The sequence below is a fragment of the Cygnus olor genome, chromosome 1 (assembly GCF_009769625.2).
Source record: "Cygnus olor isolate bCygOlo1 chromosome 1, bCygOlo1.pri.v2, whole genome shotgun sequence".
Classification (NCBI taxonomy): Eukaryota; Metazoa; Chordata; class Aves; order Anseriformes; family Anatidae; genus Cygnus; species Cygnus olor.
Window position 1 is genome coordinate 35,286,776 of NC_049169.1, and position 21,103 is coordinate 35,307,878.

Genomic DNA, 21,103 nt, shown 5'->3' on the forward strand with positions numbered 1-21,103 from the left:
GGTGGTGCTGATTAAAGCTGAACAGAAATTTAAAAAAAAAAAAATTATAAACAAATTTGCCCTTAATCAGACAGATTATTTTCTCCAAGTCTGCCCTCAGAGCAGAAACCTTCAACACAGTCACATATGGCTCCTTAAGTACCTTTCTTTCCATCACCTCAAAAGGCTAGCTATTTGTCTGTTCATTGATCTTCTCAGCCATCCCCAAGTCTTTGTTCCTTCTGTAGGCATTCTGCAAACCAGTCTCTTTCCTTTTCTACCTGACCAACCATGTCTTCTGGAGGCTTCCTCCCAGCCCACTCAAGGAAGTTTCATTTGGCCTGTAGCAAGTAGTCAGCACAAGGCAGTGCCTTCTGCTCTGCTGCTTCAGATTTAAATATATAGCAAACAGCAAATGAGGAAGAAAAATAAGCAGAACCAGTCATCTGTGCTCAGAATCATCTCCACTTAGGCATCATCTTTAGTAAACTTCAAAGGTACATTTACATGGGTCTATAATATAGAGTACATAGAGTATATAAAGGAACATTTACATGTGTCTATAATATATGATACTTATGGTTACGTTTCGTCCAGGGAGCCCAGTGCGTGCAAGCCAGTACTAGACTTCAAACACTGACATCTGTGCTAAGCGTGGAATCACATGTATAATATTAGAGTTACACAAGGGTGATGAGATAAATGTCAGTCAATGGATAACTGTAAAGAGAAAGTTTAGCTAGAAGAAAATGTACTGCAAGGATCAGATAATCAACTGTATCTTTAAGGTGCAATTCACAACACTAAGAGTTTGCAAAGCATTGCACGAGATTCACCATCATGCCTCAAGTCCCTCACACTTTCTTTGAGATACAAGGAAACAGGAAATATGACATAAATCACCCATTAAGCCACCTAGAAAGCTGTCCTAAATCACCAGTGAATTTTACCCTTTGTGCAGGATCAAATACGAGGGCATTGAGGCAATGTACACAGGCCATTACCATACCTTTTAACAAAGTGCTATATTATCTCTCCTCAGAACAGATCAATTCCACAGTCCAGGGGTCAGGCAGAGTCAGGAGACTGTCACATGCTGATTCAGCGCAGTGTTAGCATTATTGCACTCCCTAAGAGAACCCCACCGAGCGCTAGAAGCCAAAAGAACAAACTTGCCTCGCCCTATTTGCCTTCAAGGGCCACAAGTCCTTCCAATGGCTCTCCAGAACCAGTCATAGTTCCACCCATACTGTTTGTTCTAAGGTATCACATTTGATCGTTTGTTCATTACTATGAGGCTTTGTTCCCTAAAAAAACATTTACATTCACAATGCAAAATACATGTGGCATTTCTGTTAGACTGTATGGAGCCTTATTCAGGGCTTGCAACCCTTTGGCTCATTTTCCTAATAAAAAACATGACAAATCTAGATGCAAGACTTAAAAGCTCTTCCAGAGCAAACAGAAATGATGACTTATCCAAAGAATCTGAAACACTTGAGGCCAATAATTACAATTAATCTTCATTTCTAACTCAGTTCCATAAAAATTTAAAATTTTCATCCACTTCCTTGGGATTTCCCAGACTGTCCTGCACTTTTTATTTGTATTCTTTTCACAATCTAAAGGAAAGAGAACTGGTGATCAGACAAAAGGATGACGGCTAATGAAAGTCCAGCCATGTCAAAAAACACCTCTTGAAAGTACGCTGCTGCTACCATTTTATATAGTCATAGCTGTCCCCAAACCCCAGGCACATTCATGGCACAGGCTATATCCTACATCACAACACTGGTGTCAGCAGTACTTCTGCCCCAGCAAGACAACCAAGAAAGGCAGACTCTCACAGCAAAGGTAATCTAACTCAGACCAAAAATCTTCTGACTGAACTATCCTGCTATCATTTCAGTATGGGTGGAGAGAATGCCAGACCCTGGCCTCAAAGAAGGTCCAAACTGGCCTTATTCACTTCGATGGGGCAGTAACCCCAAATGCTGTCTTTTAAACAGGAGCTTCTATTGACCAGCTTACTGATGTTGAAGGCAGGAATTCGAGTATAATGTCACAATTTTGCATCTCATTCATGTTCAAAGCTTGTTCTTGCCATTATTTTAGCAGCATCAGTGACTCACTATCTCGTTTCACCAGTTCAGAAATTTTGGGCTTCAGAAAAGCTACACAACTTAAAAGAGAAAACAAGATTCATTTTCTCCAAGACATTCCCTCAAACTTCTACCTAATTTAGTGCAAATTCACAGACAAGTAGGAGCAGCAATTCTGCGTCACAAACTATAAGGAATTTAGTTTGTTTTAACTACATGACAAACATCAGATAAATAATTTCAGCTTCTAAGTGAAATATTTTAAATGAAACTAAATTATCTTGCGGTTTCATCTAGTAAGTTCAAAAATACTCAGTTATATTTTTTATCTACCTGGAGTGGTTTCTGGTTACTTTTTTTTTTTTTTTTTTTTACTTTTTTTTTTCCCCTATGCAGGTAGGCATTCATGATTAGCCATATTTTTGAATAAATGTTAATTTTGTCCGGGGATGTAAAACTTAATATTAAGCTTATTGTTTGCTATTTTGACAGTTATTAAACTATGGTCAGATATAAAACATCCTTAATTTATTTACATTATTTTGTTGTATTATCAAATTAGAAGACTTAGTAATCACAAAAAGCTCAAAGAAATTCCAATTCTGAGAGAGCTTTTATTTTTAAGTTAGAAACTGTGTCTCACGATAGCTTCTTGCCTACAAAGGACTGCATACAAAGAGTACATTTCTTTCTCCAAAGGACCACTCCTACACCTGAAACCTTAAAGCAGGTTGTGTTACAACGGTCACCAAATCATTTCATGATTCCCTATGACAGAAAGAGCAAGCAGGCAGTGAAGCTGAACTGATGCCTGCCTGCCATATCTGTCAGTGAACATGATATGTTTGCACAGGTTTATTTGTTTTCCAAGAGCTAGCAATGAGGAGGATCAGGATCAGTCTTATAATACCCTTATGGATTTCTTGAGGTAAAAATCTTTCAGCCACCCTCAAGGTATATCAGTTTTCAGACTCATAACCTTGACAACATCCTTTTGTATACTGATATTCCACGCTTTACTTGTCTTCTCATACACAGCTACTGCAGCACAAATGTGTCTGGTACTGCGAGCTGATTCATAGACACACTTGCTCAGGTAAGGCACACATCTCCATAGTGTCAAAGACCCCAGTGCGATGAAAAGAAAAAAGCAGAGTTCCTGCCTCTTTACAGAATACAGGATAAAAAATAAAAATAAAAATAAAAATAAAAATAAAAATAAAAATAAAAATTAATAATAATAATAATAATAATAATAATAATAATAATAAAGGCTTTGTGTTTTGTTTTGAACACCATGAGTGCTTATTTCTTTTAGCTCTTAGTCTTTCTGTCCAGACTGAAGGACCTTTAACAATCAGCAAAGACAACAAGGGAACAGGACTGTCTGTAAGGCAGTGTTCTCAAGAGAAAAAAGGGTGTACTTGCCACTCACTCACCTGACACCAAAAAACTGTAATCTGAAATCCCAGACTGCAGTTTTGGTGGTTGCAGCCTCAACTCAACCTCCTAGTCTGGTTCTCTATCCCCTGCTTGAGCCTCAGTTTTTCTTGCTGCTGGCCTGGAATTACTTGTTTGTACCACATCCTTGAAATAAGCCCAACAAGCCTGTCAGAGTCAGCTGAAGTCTGTCTGGAGAGCAGAATGCTCATTAAACATTTTTTCACACACATGATCATTCCTTCTTTTTTTTTTTTTTCTCTTTTCTTTAGTCTTCAGAAAAAGAGAGGGGTTTAAGAGTTGGTGCAACTGATGCATAATATGACTAAGTCAATAGGAAAGTAAAGATTTTTTTAAATGTAGATTATTGATCTGTAAAACTGTAGGGGCTCCTTCAAAGTCATTAGGGTTTGTCATGTTAATATGTTAGTAAGGACTTCTATAAATGAAGATTAATGATGCTAGGGATAATTATTGCTGAAGAAACTCGCACATTTCTCAGTATGTGGACACTGGGCAAAGGTGAACAGTGCCAAGTTCTCCTTGAGGGCACTTTAGCTCCCTTTTCTGCTTCTAGAGCAGGAGGAAAATTTTGTTTGGCCCAATGGAAGTTAAACTCCCAGTCTTGTTGACTATCAGTGATAGTTAAGTTGCCTATCTCTGATTTGTGCTTTAAAATAATAATAATACACTCAAACACCTTGACTGTAGCTGCTTCGCAGAACTACTAAATCTACAAAACAAGATCCTCATGAATATTTTTTTCATTCTAAAATAGTCTGGACATGCACAATCATTGCTTTTCTAAATCAAATGCTCAAGCCATATTTTTTCTTTTTATAGTTCCCTGCAAGACTTCTTCATATATTTTGCTAAAGGCCTAACAAGTTGCAGCTTAAAGACAAATCTTTTTGCTAACTTCCTGTAATGTAAAGAATTTCCTAAAGCTAATAACCTTAAAAATTGTATGGCTTTTCTATGGTTTCCCTTGTTTAAATACATCTGAAAAGCTAAAATTGGTTGGAGATCATTTGATTTTCAATTATGAAGTACTGATTTCCCAAACAGTCCTTGGGATTTTTTTTTTTCCAAGAAGTACCTGTTGACAGCTTTTATTAATCAGTTGGCAAGAGTGGCAAACATACTTTGGCAACGTTTGAATTGGATTGAGGCAAACACATCTTGATCACCCTTTGTGGATGGAATCAAAATGATTTGGATATAGGCTTTTTGATTTCTAAAGAAAGATAATCAAAGACAGAATAAATTTGAATCCATGCTAAGATATCTTGGCTCTTTTCCAATAGAAAACCAAACTGGCAAGCTAGAGCACAAATCCACATTCTAGTTCAGAGAGAGAACAAAGGCTGAGAAAAGGTGCCAGCATGGTTCCTCTCTGGCATGATGCCTATCTCTGGTGGCCTGCAGGACTGCATCAGAAATCTGTTTTGACTGTAGTCAAATCATAACTCACAAAACACTTTGCAGAAAGTTCCTCTGCATCCTGAAGTTTTTAAACAGTGAGGTATTTTGAAGAAAAATATCTTCACATTGCAGAAAAATATCTAGCAGCTAGATATATGAAATACCTGCTCACAAAATTCTCTCATCAAAGGGAACATTATAAAATGAAGTCAGATAAAATGTTTTGCTTCATTAGAATCATTCTGTAGTATTTAACTCCTGAGCTCTTAGTAAAACATATGTCCCACTCTTCCTTTACTTAAGTTGTTAGAGTTTATTCTGGTCTCACATAAGATGATGAACAGATAACAGACACTATATGAACATGAGAAGTAGACTTCAAAATCATATTATACTGCAGATCACATTTCAAGCTCTATTGGCATACAAGAAGATGTTAGTTCATGAATCCAGAGACCCTGTTTCTTGCATTTGGGGTTCACAGCCACACCAAAAATAAATAAATAAATAAATAAATAAATAAATTGTAATAACTTTTAAACAGGTATTTGTCCTGCCCTTGTGTGTATACATTGTAAGGGCTGGAACAACCAAGAGGAAACAAACTTCACATTGTTAAAGTTTAGCTCTAGTTTTTGTTCCAGTGTTAGGAATGAAGCACAGGAGATGGACAACACTGGAAAACAATGGTCTGTTATTCATGATGAAAAAAGCACACAACACACATTGTCCATGAAGTTAGCCTTGGCAGAAGACTACATACAGTATCAGTATACATGTTTCTAAGGTTCTTTCCAGGAATTCCTCAGAGGCACATATAGATATTATCTAATATATCTATTTTTATGATAGAAGCATTATTTATCATTTGATTTCTTTACTTTACTGTCTTCTTTTACTATTTTTTCAACTGTACCATCATTAGAAAGTGACCAAGAAAATGCTGAAGATGCTGAAGTCAGAGAATGTTGAAAATGGTTCTGAAATACTTAAATTAAAAAAAAAAAAAAGTGATAAAAGTCTATCCATTGAAAATCTCCTCCCTTAGATGCTGATTTGTGAACCAATACCAGGACACACAAATATGCACTAGGGAAAAAAAAAATGTCCCACAAACCAGACACTTCTGAATTTGTTGACAGAAACCTCAGATACAACAATACAATTAAAAAAAAAAAAAAAGTATTTCTTACCTTTATGATGATTTGCCCCAGATGCTAATTTCCCCCACAGAGTTACAACAAATATTATTATTAGCAGCTTTCCTTTTGTTGCTTTCTGTAAGTATCTCTTATTCATCCTGCAAACAAAAATACACAAAAATAAGTATTTCTCTTAAGTCTTCTTTTACTTTTTTCTTTAAATTAAGGAGAATTCAAGAATTTTTTAAGTTTCTGGTTGACATCCCTCAAGTCTTATATTCTGCTTAGCTCTAAATAAGTTATGTCATATACAACATCAGTACAACCTCTCTCCCTGGTTTATCAGCATTCCTCTACCCTGGTCAGTACCAGGAGAATTCAACACCTCCATGCATCAGGTTTATACCAATACAGAAGCAGTTGTAGCTGTGCAAAAGATTTCCCTGAACAGTGTAGTTCCACCGGTGCATTTGGGCCAGTCATAGTCAATTGGGTGCCCATGTGCAGTGGAATCTTTAGCTTTTGGAATTGCAGCTCTTTTTGGATTCTGCCCATGAGTCACAAGGAGAAAACAGATTTGAATAGACCTCCAACATTTACATTAATGTGCCCACAGGAGAAATCCTGTTAGGAAGATGTGAGTAGTTTGGAAATACAAACCCAAACAGGGCAGATTCTCTAGTCTCTCTCCTATCTGTCCAGGGGTAATGAAAGAATTTGAGTTACTGCACCCACAGAAATTGCACACAGCTGTCTTCAGTGATGTTTTCACTGTGACAGCAAGCTACTGTGGTGGTTCAAGTACACAGTAACATGGCTTATTTCTCAGTAACCTCCTTCAAAGACAAAATACCTCTCCACCTGCCAAGAAGACAAGTTCAAGAACATAGGCTCTAGTGCTTAAGTATTACAGCTCTTCAGAGTGGCAAGAGGTATAACAATGAAACCTTCTCTCACTTTTCATTCTTTGTAGGAGAGCACTAGGGAGCTGGCTAAGAAACAGCTCTGCACAATGGTCACGTTTCTGCTGATAAGTCAATAGAACAATGATGCCTATTCCACATCACTTATACTAGCAAAGGTGCAAACTTGATCACTTGAACAAAATTATTGCTGTTTTATAATGCCTGGAGCTGGGCTGCCTTCTCTCTTTGAGAAGAAAAAAAAAAAACTTCATTGCTTCAGTATGATTGCACATGTGTCTCCCATTATATTCGTAAAAAGTCTGGAAGAATTTGAAAGTATCTCTTTTTGTTCATGTACAACAATTCTTGGGCAACAACAAGCTCTGTGAAAGGCAGACTGCTGTAGTGCAGAAATAACCAGTAGCCCATTCAAAGTCCCAAAACTCTTTTTAATTCTTCAAAGCAATTCATTTCCTCTTAGCAAAGTGCTTTCTAACAAAACACTACATGCTGTTGAGGCAAGCTGCAACACCCCACAACCCAGCTCATAGTTCCCAGACTCATAACCAGACCACTTCTCCCAAAACTTGTCTACCTTGCTCTCCAGGACATGGATACAATCTTGTTAAACGTTGATGAGATTCCACACCAGGCTATGTGCAACAATACCTTACGACTCAAACTAACAACCCACTGAGGAGCATTCCAAACCCCTTTAAACCTGAATTCAGAGCAAATACAATTCAGCATCCTTAGACATAAGTCACACTTCTATAGCATGTTTCCCAGAAGATCAGATACCACATTTATCAAGGAAAAAGAGAGAGGAATAAGCAAGTGCTGTATCTAGGATTGTGGATGTGCTCTTGAAAGCCTGACTGATTAATAATCACAGCCGAGGTCACAGTGGGCTGCGAACCACACCAAGTTCTGCCTTCCTGCACTGATTCCAGTGCCTTCATAGTGTAAACTACATATTCATCATCACCTTCAGGTTTAAGAAGCACCCAAAGCTAAAGGGAAATATATTATTTGTCACTGTAGATAAGAACAAAAAAGATTAAACTGGAATGCACATTCAGCATATGTTCTTCCACAGCTATTGCTGTGAACAGAATATGAATTAACTCTTTCACTCCCTCATTCTCTTACTGCACCTGTTACAATGCTGGTGCCAAGTCATCTCTCGTTACTATCAAATTTTTCTTCCTCACCTACCCAAAGCCCTACCCAAAGCCCTGTGGGACTTGCACCATTAAGCAAAGCTGACTCTAATGCAGTCACTTCATGTACTCTCTGCCGATGCAGGATTCACTTTCTGTGCTGCGAGGTTGGCAGAAAATGAGCAGCAGTAAATGTAAATACACAATGAAACAACAGTAGCAGTAGGAGCAAAAAGAGAAAACTAACCTATCTGCCTGTGAACAACAGCCCCTCAGGGCAAGTGGAAGAGTGAGGATACAAACCTCTCCCCACTGCCCAGCACACCAACAGGGAATAAACCAGCAATGAATCTAGTAGAGGCTGTTCTGCAAAGCAAAGGAAGGTTTCAGCTTTGATGCAGCAATCCTGGGCTGGTTGCCATTGCCAGGTTTCCCAGTTCTGAGAAAAAGCAGGCAAACAGATAACAAGGAGAGACTACTGAGCATACCTATGCTCAGTATCTCAGTGTATGCATTACCACATGAACTCAGAAACTGTGATGTTGGTTATTTTTTGTGGATTTGCAAAGCTGCCTAAGATGTACCATTGAGAAGACAGTGGAACAAGGCAGCATTTGGCCTCATCTTTGAAACATAACTATTAGCCCCTTGCAACCGTGCTCCATGTCAAGTAAGTGGATCCAGGAAATAAAATTCAGTCTATTACTGTACCATTATTACACTAACATAACAGGCTGTGTTAAATAGAACAAATGAGGTCTGAAATGAGGTCTATTTTTCCTAGAGGTGATTCAGAGCTGCACAAACTATAGCTGTTAACCTGAATGGTTTTCTCTGTGAGACGTTTTTCTCTCCTATTTTCCTTTCTTTCTGCAGAACCTCTCTCTCACCGTGATCCTTACAGCCCTCAGTAATGCCATATAAGATAGAGGTGAACAAAGCTGAGAACAGCCATGTTATAGGAGATGTTTACATTTGAAAATCAGTTTTACACAAAAAAAAAAATAAAATTTTTATGTGTAACAAAAATTTCCTTCAATCTCTAGCCCCAAAATATTGGAAATAAGCCCGATGAATTCTCAGAGCTTTCACTCAGAAAAGAAAATAAAAGGCTTATTTTTTTGAGTTCATTTTCAATGTGCTGAGAGGCAAGGAAAAAGAAAGATAGGTCCTTTTGTGGTTGGTCCCAGGAATACACTCAAAATAAACAAATAAATGTCACCAGCACAATTCAAACAGGTGATAACTTGAGTGTGAGATGATTGTGCCATGACCAGCTCTTCACCGACACCATAACACAATGAATAAATTCAAAGAATTTGCTACTTTTTGCTCCAGAACATTCCTTTCCCTGATGTACCCATTAGACCATCATCAGTCTGGTATCAGGGACTTAAGGATAGACTGTTTTGGCAATAAATGACAAAAATAATAAAATAAAATAAATAAAATAAAATAAAATAAATAAAATAAAATAAAATACTTAAAAATTGCAGGATTTTTTCTCAGGGTGAAACCACATTTGATGTCTGATGCCTCGGAGAAGCTTTGCAGATCACCATGTTAGCAGAAACCCTTCTGCCCAGCCTCTGTGGTTCATCAGATGCCAACTGTAAATGCACTATTAGGCTGCACAGGCTGCCCTCATCACTGCTCCATCTCACTGTCAGCCACCTCCCAACAGCAGATGTGGACCAGCTATTTGGCTATACTAAAACTACTGTGAGCAGATGTACATTTTCAATATCCACTGCAGCAATGAAGCTTCCATAACCTTTTGAGTTTCTACTTTCCTCCTTCTTTGCATCTGGGCTTGAGATCAGCCACCTTGCCAACGGTTCAGAAATAGAGGAGAATCACATGGGAGTTGCCTTACGTTGTATGTCCAATGCTAAATTGCCTTGCATTCCTATTTTAAGTGAAAATAGGAATTATTAGGAAATAATTACATTACCTCACGTAATCTCTATTGTTGAGGAAGGAAAAATGTAAGAAAATAATAGCTTTCATTCTTCCCCTTAGAGCTCATATACAAATAAAACTCTCATCTGTTTCCTAAGAGTAACAGCAATTTTCTGTTTCTCCTTTTGTTTCTCTTCTTTACAAGCATCAGATTCTGTGAAGCTTTTCAGAATTCATTCATTCTTGTTTTACATATGCAGAAACTTTCAGTGTCAGTGAGATCCATTTGTCTTCTGCAAACACGTATACCCTTTGAATGCAAGTGTTCACAAAGAGAAGCGTAAGCCTATTTCTCTGCTGAATCCTGACAAAATGCAAGACAAAAAATTGATAGAAAATTAGCCCCACATTCTCTCACTTTTCTTTTTACAACAAATATTTTATTTTCTACTTCAGAGAAACCCTAAATTAGTAGAAATCACTTCTGACCCCCACGTCTCTCCTACAGAAATAATGCAGCCATTTATATTATGTTCCGTGCTGTGTTGAATCTTACATTATTTATTAGCTGTATTAGTTTCATCATCCCACGCAATGCAGGTATTTGCAGCTTTATTTAGCCTTTCCTGTGTAAGCTAATGCAGATTTAAAAATGCCCCTCTGGTGGATAAGGTCACTTTGTAAAAGTAACACCGATGTGACCCCTGTGTATTTGCATATATATAAATTCCCTCTATGACATTCCTGTCATGTTTGCTCAGTGAACAAGTAATTTGCCACTCTCATTACTTCAGGTACATGGTAGCTTGTGAAAATCAATCTTCTTTCTGCTTCATACATCACAGCCTGTAACAGACACAAACTGCATTCTGATTATGAAATGAAGCTGGGGGAAAAATTACAGACCCATTCTCATAAGCTACTGTGTTAGATCTAAGTGGGTAAGAAAAGAAAGAGAAGAGGTGGTTGGATTAGTAATGTATGCAAGTCTTAGATGGGAGTCAGACAGGAATTCTCTGTATACAAAGCAGAAGTGGTAGGTTGTGATTGTTTGTTTTTTTGATTTTTTTTTTCAAAAAGTTATTTACTAGTGTGAATCCTTTAATGGGATCCACAGGATCCTATCCGTAGGATAATTAGCACTAGGGATCTTAGCCCTGCTATTGAGTAATATTCAGAAATAGTTAAAGCATTGCTGGCAGATCGATACAGGTAACATTGTCACTGTTACTTTCAGCTAAAATGTAGTGGAAGCATATTGAAGAATTTTAGTCTAAAGGCATAAGAATGGTTTTTGAAAGGTAAGACTTAAGACACTGAGGCAAATTAATTCTTTGCAAAAGTAGATAAGCATATGATTGACATACATGCCCATACTTAACTTTTATTTAAATCTCTGTGACTTAAGCACATACTTATATTTAAGCACATACTTTCCCAAACAGAGATAGATGCACACAAGTATTTTTGAAGAAGTATTTACAGAGTGAACTTTGTACGAAGACAGTTTGAACAGTTTGAAGGAAAATATCTCAAGTATCTGAAAAGTGACAAGTTATAGAATACATGAAAATACACAATAAATAAATAGACAGTTTTTTACACACTCTAATTACTTTCCCATTAGCTGGAACTCTGGAGACAGACATTACACATGCTTATAGTATCTCATAACACTTGGATGTTAACTTTACATATACATATTGTTTCCAAAATCTGATAAGCATGGGTACTTAAATTGCCAGAGTTATAAAATTCTGTGGCCACCTAGATGTGAACTTTTTTGGAAGAAACTTTTTCTTCCAAATGGGTATGTATGGTTGTGATGATATTGCCTTGAAAATTCATATGTTACTGATGAATGGTCTTCCCTTTAAAGTGTTATCAATGTTAATCTCACTAGCTTTCAAATTAACACCAGTTCTTTGTAGACACAATTGATTGCAATTTTCACCTTCATTAATTTTCAGATGCAACTCCTAACTGAAAGCAATAAAGAAAACAAAGAAAGAACAAACAAGAAATGTACTGTCCTCCTAGCCAGCTTCAACTCAAACAATACACATATATTTAGCTGCATACATATATTACATTTCTTTCTTTGTCATTTCATCAGGACAAGCAAAAGAGCATTCATTTGAATGAATATTGATGCTGGCACATTACTAAATACGCAGGAAGAAAATGTCATAAATTTCTGTAGGGTTATATTTTGTACTTCTATGTATTTATGAAAATAAATGTATAAAATTAACAGTAATAATCTAGCACTGTACCTACACTTTCCATTTATTATGCTTTTATGTGCCTAACATATACAAAATACTTAAACATCCAAAATATTCTACTATCTTTAATCTGCCTAGTGATGATCTACACCCTTGTGAAATAAGTTCTCACAGTTAAGTGTTCAGTATCAGAAGGTACTTAGGCTCCAATTTGCATCATTTTCTCTGATATTATTATGCCACTTTAAGCTCTTTCTTTTGCAGTTTCTGGGCTTAAGGGGCTTTAAGTTGTAGGGGGTATTATCTATTCACTTAATCATCAAGGCAATAGTATTTGCTTATATCTTACATGTGATCCTTTTGTAGATGGTTATTTAAATTTTCTTTATTTATATCTTACTAACCAATCAAAAGTTTAAATGGGAAAAAAAAGTAGGAGTTCAATAGGCTTTGAACAAAATGTCTCACTGAGACCTGAATTGTTAAGTATACTGTGATTTCATAAAGGCCATTGCAGTGGCAGAGATAAGCCTCCAAATCTATCAAGGCAGAGAAAGCATCAAATATTTGTGGAGAATGGCAACTGAAGTGCCCATATTTAAAAGCAACACGGAAATGATCTGGGCAAGCCTAAGCCTATTAGTCTGACCTCTTCAGTTTGCAAGACCTTAGAACAGGCTTTGAAGAAAAAGATAAATTAAAACCAGAGAAGTAAATAGAACATGGGTTAAAATGCAGCAGTGTTAGCAAGGGTAGATGGTGCCAGACAAGCCTGACAGCTTTTTTGATAAGGTAACTGATTTCCTAGACAAAGAAATAAAGTAGGTATAATTTGTCTGGATTTAGATGAAGCATTTTCTCCAGTGTCACTCTGGAACTTACACATTAAGCTGGAGACTCTGTGGATTACTTTAAGAATTGAAAGGTGGATCCAGTGTGATAACAGCAAGTAATACTGAAAGGGGGTATCAGAGATTAATGACATTTCTGATATATGTTGGGAATTCATCATTTGAAACAACTAATATAAAAAACAACTAGTTTGTTTTAATTGATCACCAACTGTACCTTAGGATCAAGGTGACATGAGGTGATTGTTGTACTGGGTCTGGCTAGGATGGAGTTGAGTTTCCCTTCAGTAGCCCATATAGTGTTGTGCTTTGCACTTGTAACTAGAACAGCACTGGTATCACACCAGTGTTTTGTCTATTGCTGAGCTGTGCTGGCACAGCATCAGGACTCCCTCCAAACCCCCCAGAGCCAGCAGGCTGGGGATGAGCAAGAAGTGAGGAGGGGACGTAACCAGGGCAGCTGACCTAAATCAATCAAGATATTCCATACCATCTGATGTCCCATTCAGCAATAAAAGGTGAGACAGGGGAAGGAAGGGGGGGGGCTCTCATTATGAAGACATCTATCTTCCCAAACAGTCACTACATGTATCGAGGCCCTGCTTCCCAGGAATGGCTGAACATCATTCATTGGTGGGAAGTTGAGAGTGATTTTATTTTTCTCTCTCTGTGTTTCTGTACAGCCTTTGTTTATTTTTTCCCTCTTCCTTTTCCCTTTAATTAAATTATCCTTATCTCAAATCACAACCCACAAGCCTTTTTTTTTTCTTTCCAGCATACTTTCCTCTCCTCTTCTTCAGAGGAAAAGGAGGAGCTAGAGAGCAGTTGTGGTGGAGTCCAGCAGGGTAAAACCACTACAAGGCAAAAAGACAAATCTTACAGATTACTAAATTTTATGTTTCTAATAAAGATATTGATGGGTTAACATGCATTTTCTTAAACTATCACCCAGATTTATCTATATAATTCTAGCCAACCATCTTGTTGAAAGAAAAACTGGGCCTGCAAAACATAAGACAGTCTTCTAGGATGATCAAAGAAATGAAGACTGTAACCCAGCAGGAGATTAAAAGAGCCTGGTTTGTGCAGCAAAGCAAAGGAGCAAAGCAAAGGCTGAAGGGAAACAGAGAGACTGAGTAAAGAAAATAAACACAGTGAGAGCAAAAAATATATCCATAAGAAATGGATTAAATAGTAACTTGCCAGCAGGAAAGATCAGAACGTTCAGCTCAGTGATTCAGGAAGCCGCTTCCAGACTTATTTCTACATCAATACCATGATCCCTTTTTTGTATGTTAGTACAGGAAATCAAGTGCTAGTGTTCTTTCATGAAGAAAGCAATAAGCCAGTTCTTTCCAAGTGTGTTAGTGCAGTGTTTTTTTCCAAGTCATTTTGCTCTCCTCAAAGAACACATCATAGCATTTCTGTCTATGATATCCTATGTGAGAACGTGAGACTCCTCACTAATACTTTAACCCATGTTGACTTCCATAAAAAATATATTAAAATGTCAAACACAGATCTTAAGCTCCACTATCAAAACTTCTCGGACTTTTTTTGATGAGCTTTTTTTGATGGACTTTTTTTTCAATTGTTCTGCATTGCTATTTTCCTCTGGAATTATTATTTTTAATACTTGCTTTTTATCTGCAACCATACCAGCTTTGTAACTGAATTCACTGACATAAGGCCATGCTGATGAACATCTGATTAAGATGAATATCCCTCCTTTTATTTTTCAACATTATCAAAGTGTAATTGTAGTCTCTGTTTCATAAGATTTAAGTCGACCCATTTATAGTAATTGTATTGGAAGACTATTCAGTACTAAAATTGTTTTTTGACTAACTTCAGTAAATTAATGTAATACTGTTGAATATGGGTGATCATTCCATGATCAACACTCCCTCACTTTGTTTAGAACTCATTTTCTTTTCCATCACTCTTGCTTTAAATTGAAAATCTTATTATCCTCATGTTTTTAACTCTGACATCATCAAAACATAAAATTGGCAAGCAGCACAATTAGGAAGACATAAAAGAGTCTTGTTTTCTTCAAGAGTCCAAATGTAGAAAACAAAAACTATATGATTTCAAGAATTAATTAAGCATTTTAAGATTTAAAAAAAAAAAAAAGGAACAATAACATTTTAGTCCAAAATTAAAAGCATTTTTTAAATTGTGAATACATTTTAAATTTCTGTTATTATTAAATCCATTTAAAGAGAATACCATCCTAAACTTTATGCCTTTTAAGCACTATTGGGTGCTTGTTTCTGGGATTCTTACATGTATATAAGAGTATGGATGAAGTACTATGACTATGTTACACAATCTTGACAGACTGAAGTTTAGTGTCCACAGGCCCATTCAGTTTCTACTGCATGACTTCCCTGGTGAAGATTAAATTTTGTTGTTAGTTGTTGTTGTTGTTTCCATACTATTCTTCTGGTAAATAATATTGTGACAGATCTCTGCACATGAACAGGGAAGCAAGAGTCACACTAAGTTCTCCCCTGCTATTTTCACGACAATTACATCTGTCAGTAGACACAGTAGCACTTCTGACAAACAGTAGGCATGTCTGAACATGAACGTATGTTTTATTTCTGCCTTCTACGCATTTTGGGTCATGCTTTAAGGTAAGGGTTGAAGGGTAAGTAAAAAACAGCGGGTTGCTCAAATCACAGAAATATAAGCCTCTTGTACGATGACCAAATAGCTCTAAAAGCTCACATAATACACTAGGAAGACAGAAGAGCTGCTGACTGGGAGCAAAGGTAGTTGAAACAGTTGGAACACATTCCTCCACTCTTTTAATATCAAGTCCTAACATATGCTCATTCATTTGGAACTAGATGATCTTTACAGTCCCTTTCAACCCAAGCCATTCTATGATATGATTCTATGATACGACCAGGTCACCATAGGCACGACTTCCACGGAAAACAGAGCATGCCAAAGTTAGGCCAGGTTCTTCCCAGACATCCCATGGATCTGGTACACAAAGCAAGTTTCTATGACTTGCAGTGAATGCATAGGGAAACGAGAGATGATAAAGAAGAGAAGCCAGGATGCACAAACAACATTCAGCTGCCAGCTGGGAAGTGGAAAATAAAGTCCAGCAGCTAATCCAGAAACAGAGCCTTGTGTTCAGCAAAGGTATGCCCACATACACACACAAGGACAACCTGTATTCTTAAATTACTGGTAGAGAAGTATGGCAGCTTTTCTGTCTGTGCACAGGGTTTTATCAAATATTATGTATTTTGGCCCTGGCATGCTATTTAATGTCACATATACTATAATTACTAATGCTGTCTTGAGAATCATGCTATACGCCACACAATTTTACAGTCTCCTCTCAGTATCTATTTCCTCATCATTGTTCTGAAACAGTGAGGAAAATATTAATAACCAGCTCATGCTGAAAAAATTCAGAGTATTCCTGTTATGGCTTGCTAGGAATAGATTCAAGTCAGGTCAGGATTTGCATAATGATGGTTAAAGTATATAAATGGCACCCAGTCTTCCTTGAAAAATCCAATTCATTTACTAGCCCCTTTTCAAACACCCTCTCTTGAAGGGTACCGACAGCTATATAAGAAACATATTGACTGTATAGTACTGAGTTTCATCCAGGAAAGCGTACCTCCAGAAACAAAGCTCAGTTTGTCATGTATTATGTCAGCCTTGCAGTGGCATTTTAATATGGCCAGGAGCTCATTAAAAGACAGACAAAAACCATGCTTCCTAAATGGTATGGAATGGAATGGAATGGAATGGAATGGAATGGAATGGAATGGAATGGAATGGAATGGAATGGAATGGAATAGTTCAGTTGGAAAGGATCTTCAAAAACCACCTAATCCAACTGCGTGACCACTTCAGGATTAATCAAAAGTTAAAGTAGACTGTTAAGTGTATTATCCAAATGCCTCTTGAACATTTGCAAGCATGAGGCATCATTCACCTCTCTAAGAAGCCTCTTCCAGTGTTTGATCACCCTCACAATACACAATTTATTCCTAATATCCAGTCTGAACCTTCCTTTGCAAAGCTTTGTGCCATTCCTGCATGTCCTGTCATTGGTTACAAGGGAAAAGAGATCGACGCATCCCTCTTTATTTCCACTCACCCCCACCCCCAGGAAGCTGTGGAAAACAATGAGGTCACCTCTTAGCTTCCTTTTCTCCAAGCTAGACAACCAAGCATCTTCAGCCTCTCCTCATGGCACCTACCTTCCAGCCCTTTTACCAGCTTTCTTGCTCTCCTTCAGATGCATTCAAGTTTCTTAATATTGTTTTTATATTGTGGAGACCAGAACTGTACACAATATTCAAGGTGAGGCCACACCAATGCTAAGTGTAGTGTGAGAATCATCTCTTTTTACTGGCTGACTATGCTGTGCTTAATGTATCCCAAATCGTGGTTTGCTCTCCTAGCTGCCAGGCCGCACTGCTGGCTCATGTTGAGCCTGCTGTTGATCAGCACCCCACCACTCCTTTCTACAGAGGTGCTCTCCAGCCACTTGTCTCTCGGTCTGTGCCTGTGTCTGGCATAACTCCACCCCAGGTGTAGCACCTGCCATTTTGAACTTTGTTGAACTTTGTGCTGCTGATGATTGCCCAATGTTCCAATGTATCAAGATCCCTCTGCAAGGCCTCTCATCCCTCCAGGGAATCAATAGCACTTCCTGGTTTAGTGTCATCAGTAAACTTGCTAAGGATGCCCTCCAGCCCTGGAATTGACCATTGGAGTACACCTCTGATGACTGGCTGCCAGTCAGATGTAGCCTCATTCACTACAACCCTTTGAGCTCTACCACTGAGCCAGTTCATCACCCAGCATAGCATAAATCTGTTCATCTCACAGTTGGACAATTTGTCCAGAAGGATGTTGTTAGTGATGGTATCAAGTACCTTACTAAAAACCAGAAACATTACATCCACTGCCTTCCTTCCCACTTCCTTCCAATATGCAGGTGAACTTAGAGTAGAAGGACATCAAATTACTATGTAGTTTCCTGGGTCTCTCACGCCTTTCTTGCAGATTAATATAATACCAGTTAGCTTCCAGTCAGCAAGGACCTCCCCAGACTCCTAAGACCTTTTGTAAACTGTTGAGAGGGGTCCAGGTGTAACATTCGCTACCGCCCTCAGTACTCTGGGGTGAATCCCATCTAGATGGACTTAAAAATGTTCAGTTTGTATAACTGGTCACTTTCAGTTTTGGTGACCAGAAATGGAAAGTTGCTGCTCCCCCAGTCATGATCCTCCAACTCATAGGATCAAGCAGTCCAAGATCTATCATTAAAGTTAAAAACTGAGGCAAAAAAGGCATTAAATGCCTCTCTGCCTTTTCTTCATCCCTATTTGTTAAGTGACCATCTACATTAAGCATCCATCAAATGTTTTCCTTAGACCTTCTGTTATATTTGAAAAAGCTTTTTCTGTTTGAGTCAGACACCATACTGGCCAGTGTCAACTCAAGTTGAGCTTTGACTTTTCTTGTTTCCTCCCTACAAATGCTAACTCTGTGTCTATTACAGATGTCTGTACTCAGCTTCTTGCTGTGTGATTTATAGCTTGGGTTTTGCAGGTGAAAAACAACAGTAGAGTGAATGACACAACAAATCAATAAATACAGTGTTCAGTTCCTCTACTGTCCTGGATCAGAGATTGCATAAGTGCAATGGGGTGCATTTATGTTAGCTTTTCAGTTTGGACCTGGACTGCATTTTCAAACAAATTTCACAATTCTCTCCATTTGTTATGATCTGGTTCACATCATGGAATCTGAACCAATGTGAAGGACATGAAATGAATTCCCTATAAATGAAATTAATGATGAGATCGAGGAGTGCACCTAATACACTACAACTCTTCAGGAGTGTTCAGTTCAGGGGACAAGTTCCAGGGGAACAAGTATCCAGGGGACAACCTTCTTTTCCAGCAAATGAATATAATTTGGACTTCGTACCCTCAGCAAAAACAGTTGCTGTTTCAGGTCTACAGAATCACTTCTATAAGAATAAACTACTTGCTAAGGTAGACGCAGTCCTATAGTCTGATGAGAAATGAGATTATTATTATTATTATTTTATGCTTGGAAAAATGCCCTTATGGTTGTGATTAATCTTAAAAACATTTCCAGATCCTCAGCACACCTCAACAGTGTGTTGAAAGGAACTTGTTTGCGTCACTCAGGAGGCCCTTAAACAAGTTCTGAACTGCATTTTAGGGCCATTAGTCCTACCATGACATTAGACCAAAGGGAAGGACAGCTTGTGTACCAAACTCAGGGAACAGCTACCTGCAGTGCATCCCCCTCATTTAGAGCACTGACTACAGAATAAATTACTTCAAATTACTCAGTGAATTGTTCCTATTTTATAAAACAGCACATCTTTTGTTTTTCAGTGAAGAAAATTAAAGACCAGAGTTTTGCTGTTTTTTTTCACACTGAGTACTACCTAATCTAAAAGAAACTCTACTGTCGAAGAAAAGTACAACTCATTATAAAACTGTCAAACTGAATACTTTACTGGCTCCATACCTGCCATTCCCAGATATTAGACTGTTGACAGTATTTCCCTGAGTCTGGTAGTCACACTAGCAATAAGCACCACACTGTTAAGATGTATGGGTGGACCTTTTTAGATGAACAGTAAATGACTGTTAAAAAAAAAAAATTAACTGGCTGAAAATGGGACAGGCCCCAGCTAGGGAGGACCTGCCCTGCCCACCCCATGGGGTCCCCCCTAAGTCCCTTGGCCCACAGGGAGCCACTAGCTTTGTGGTCCTTAGCAGACAGGATTTGAATTAACCAAGTCCAAGTACAATTCAGCTTGCTTTATCCAAAAAAATAAAAGTCATATTCATAATTAGATTAAAATTCTTTTACTCCTGCCTAGCCATCTAAACTGTTCTTATATTAGAAGTTTATTACAGTAAATTAAATCTGAACCAGGAATGTGTTGTTTTTTGTTGGTTGTTTTTTTTTTTCCTAATACAGCCTTGGCCAAGGAAATCCTCAGATGTTACCATATTTACAAGAGGATTAACTGTTTCTAACAAACTCCACATTTGCATTCTTATTCACGCTCAGTGGAACAAAAATATTATTTATTTTCATTTGTATTTCATTATTAAAGAAGGTTATGTCATTATACTTTCATAATAATTTCATTAATGCCACCAAAGTTAGACATAAGGTTGTTTAGTATTCTGTAAATTTTGTTTCAAAAGAGGGGTACAGCCAGCATTTGTAGCACTGATGATTAAAGGGAGCTATTTTTTATTTTTTCAGTCTTCATTTTAAAATAATTAATTTGCACTGTCTAGGAACAAAGCCAAATAATGCCTATTCTGCTGTCAGTAACAATCTAAATTTGCTTATACAAAAGCACCTGCAGTCCACTACAATACTTTTGCTGCTGTCTTAAAAGGGATTTCTATGTTTCTTCTACACTAAGAGAGGGAATAGTTCTCTAAATGTACAAGTCTTGAAGACTGTCTTTAAATAACAATGATGATTAGATAGTACAATATGGGAACAGCCATGAATGAAAAATAGCATGAAATTACACAAACTTCCAAAGATAAATGTTAAGATAGAAAGGTTTAGAAGGTTGCCGTTATGAAATCAAGGTTTAATTTTAATGAGGGAGCATTAAAATTTTCTAGAGCACAGGTATAACACTGTATATACATTACCTACAAAGAAAAAAAAAATGATATTATAATACTCCCCTTTCATTTCAGTCACAGTTATAGATATTGCAAAGCAATCACCACCAAAATAAATTATTATGTGTTTGCCAGACTTGCAGGAAACTATATCCATCACACTGAGTTCATTATATGTTGTTATAATTTTGTAAAATCAGAACTTTCATAACTCAAAGGGAAACAAAGCACAATCTAGGCTAACCTGTATTTCCTTCTGCATCAGTTAATTCTCT

At 37.5% G+C, this 21,103-nt stretch overlaps 1 protein-coding gene across 2 annotated transcripts in view; it reads right to left on the minus strand.

The window, feature by feature from the left end:
- Positions 1-21,103, minus strand: part of TAFA2 (TAFA chemokine like family member 2) — a 193,462-nt gene that overhangs the window by 52,968 nt on the left and 119,391 nt on the right. For both annotated transcript variants that reach the window (XR_005818324.1, XM_040552121.1), the window contains exon 2: positions 6,140-6,246. Coding sequence is in view for 1 of the 2 variants with exons in the window: in XM_040552121.1 (XP_040408055.1) it covers positions 6,140-6,245 (106 nt within the window). In the remaining variant the exon portion in view is untranslated. The remainder of the gene's footprint in view (positions 1-6,139; positions 6,247-21,103) is intronic.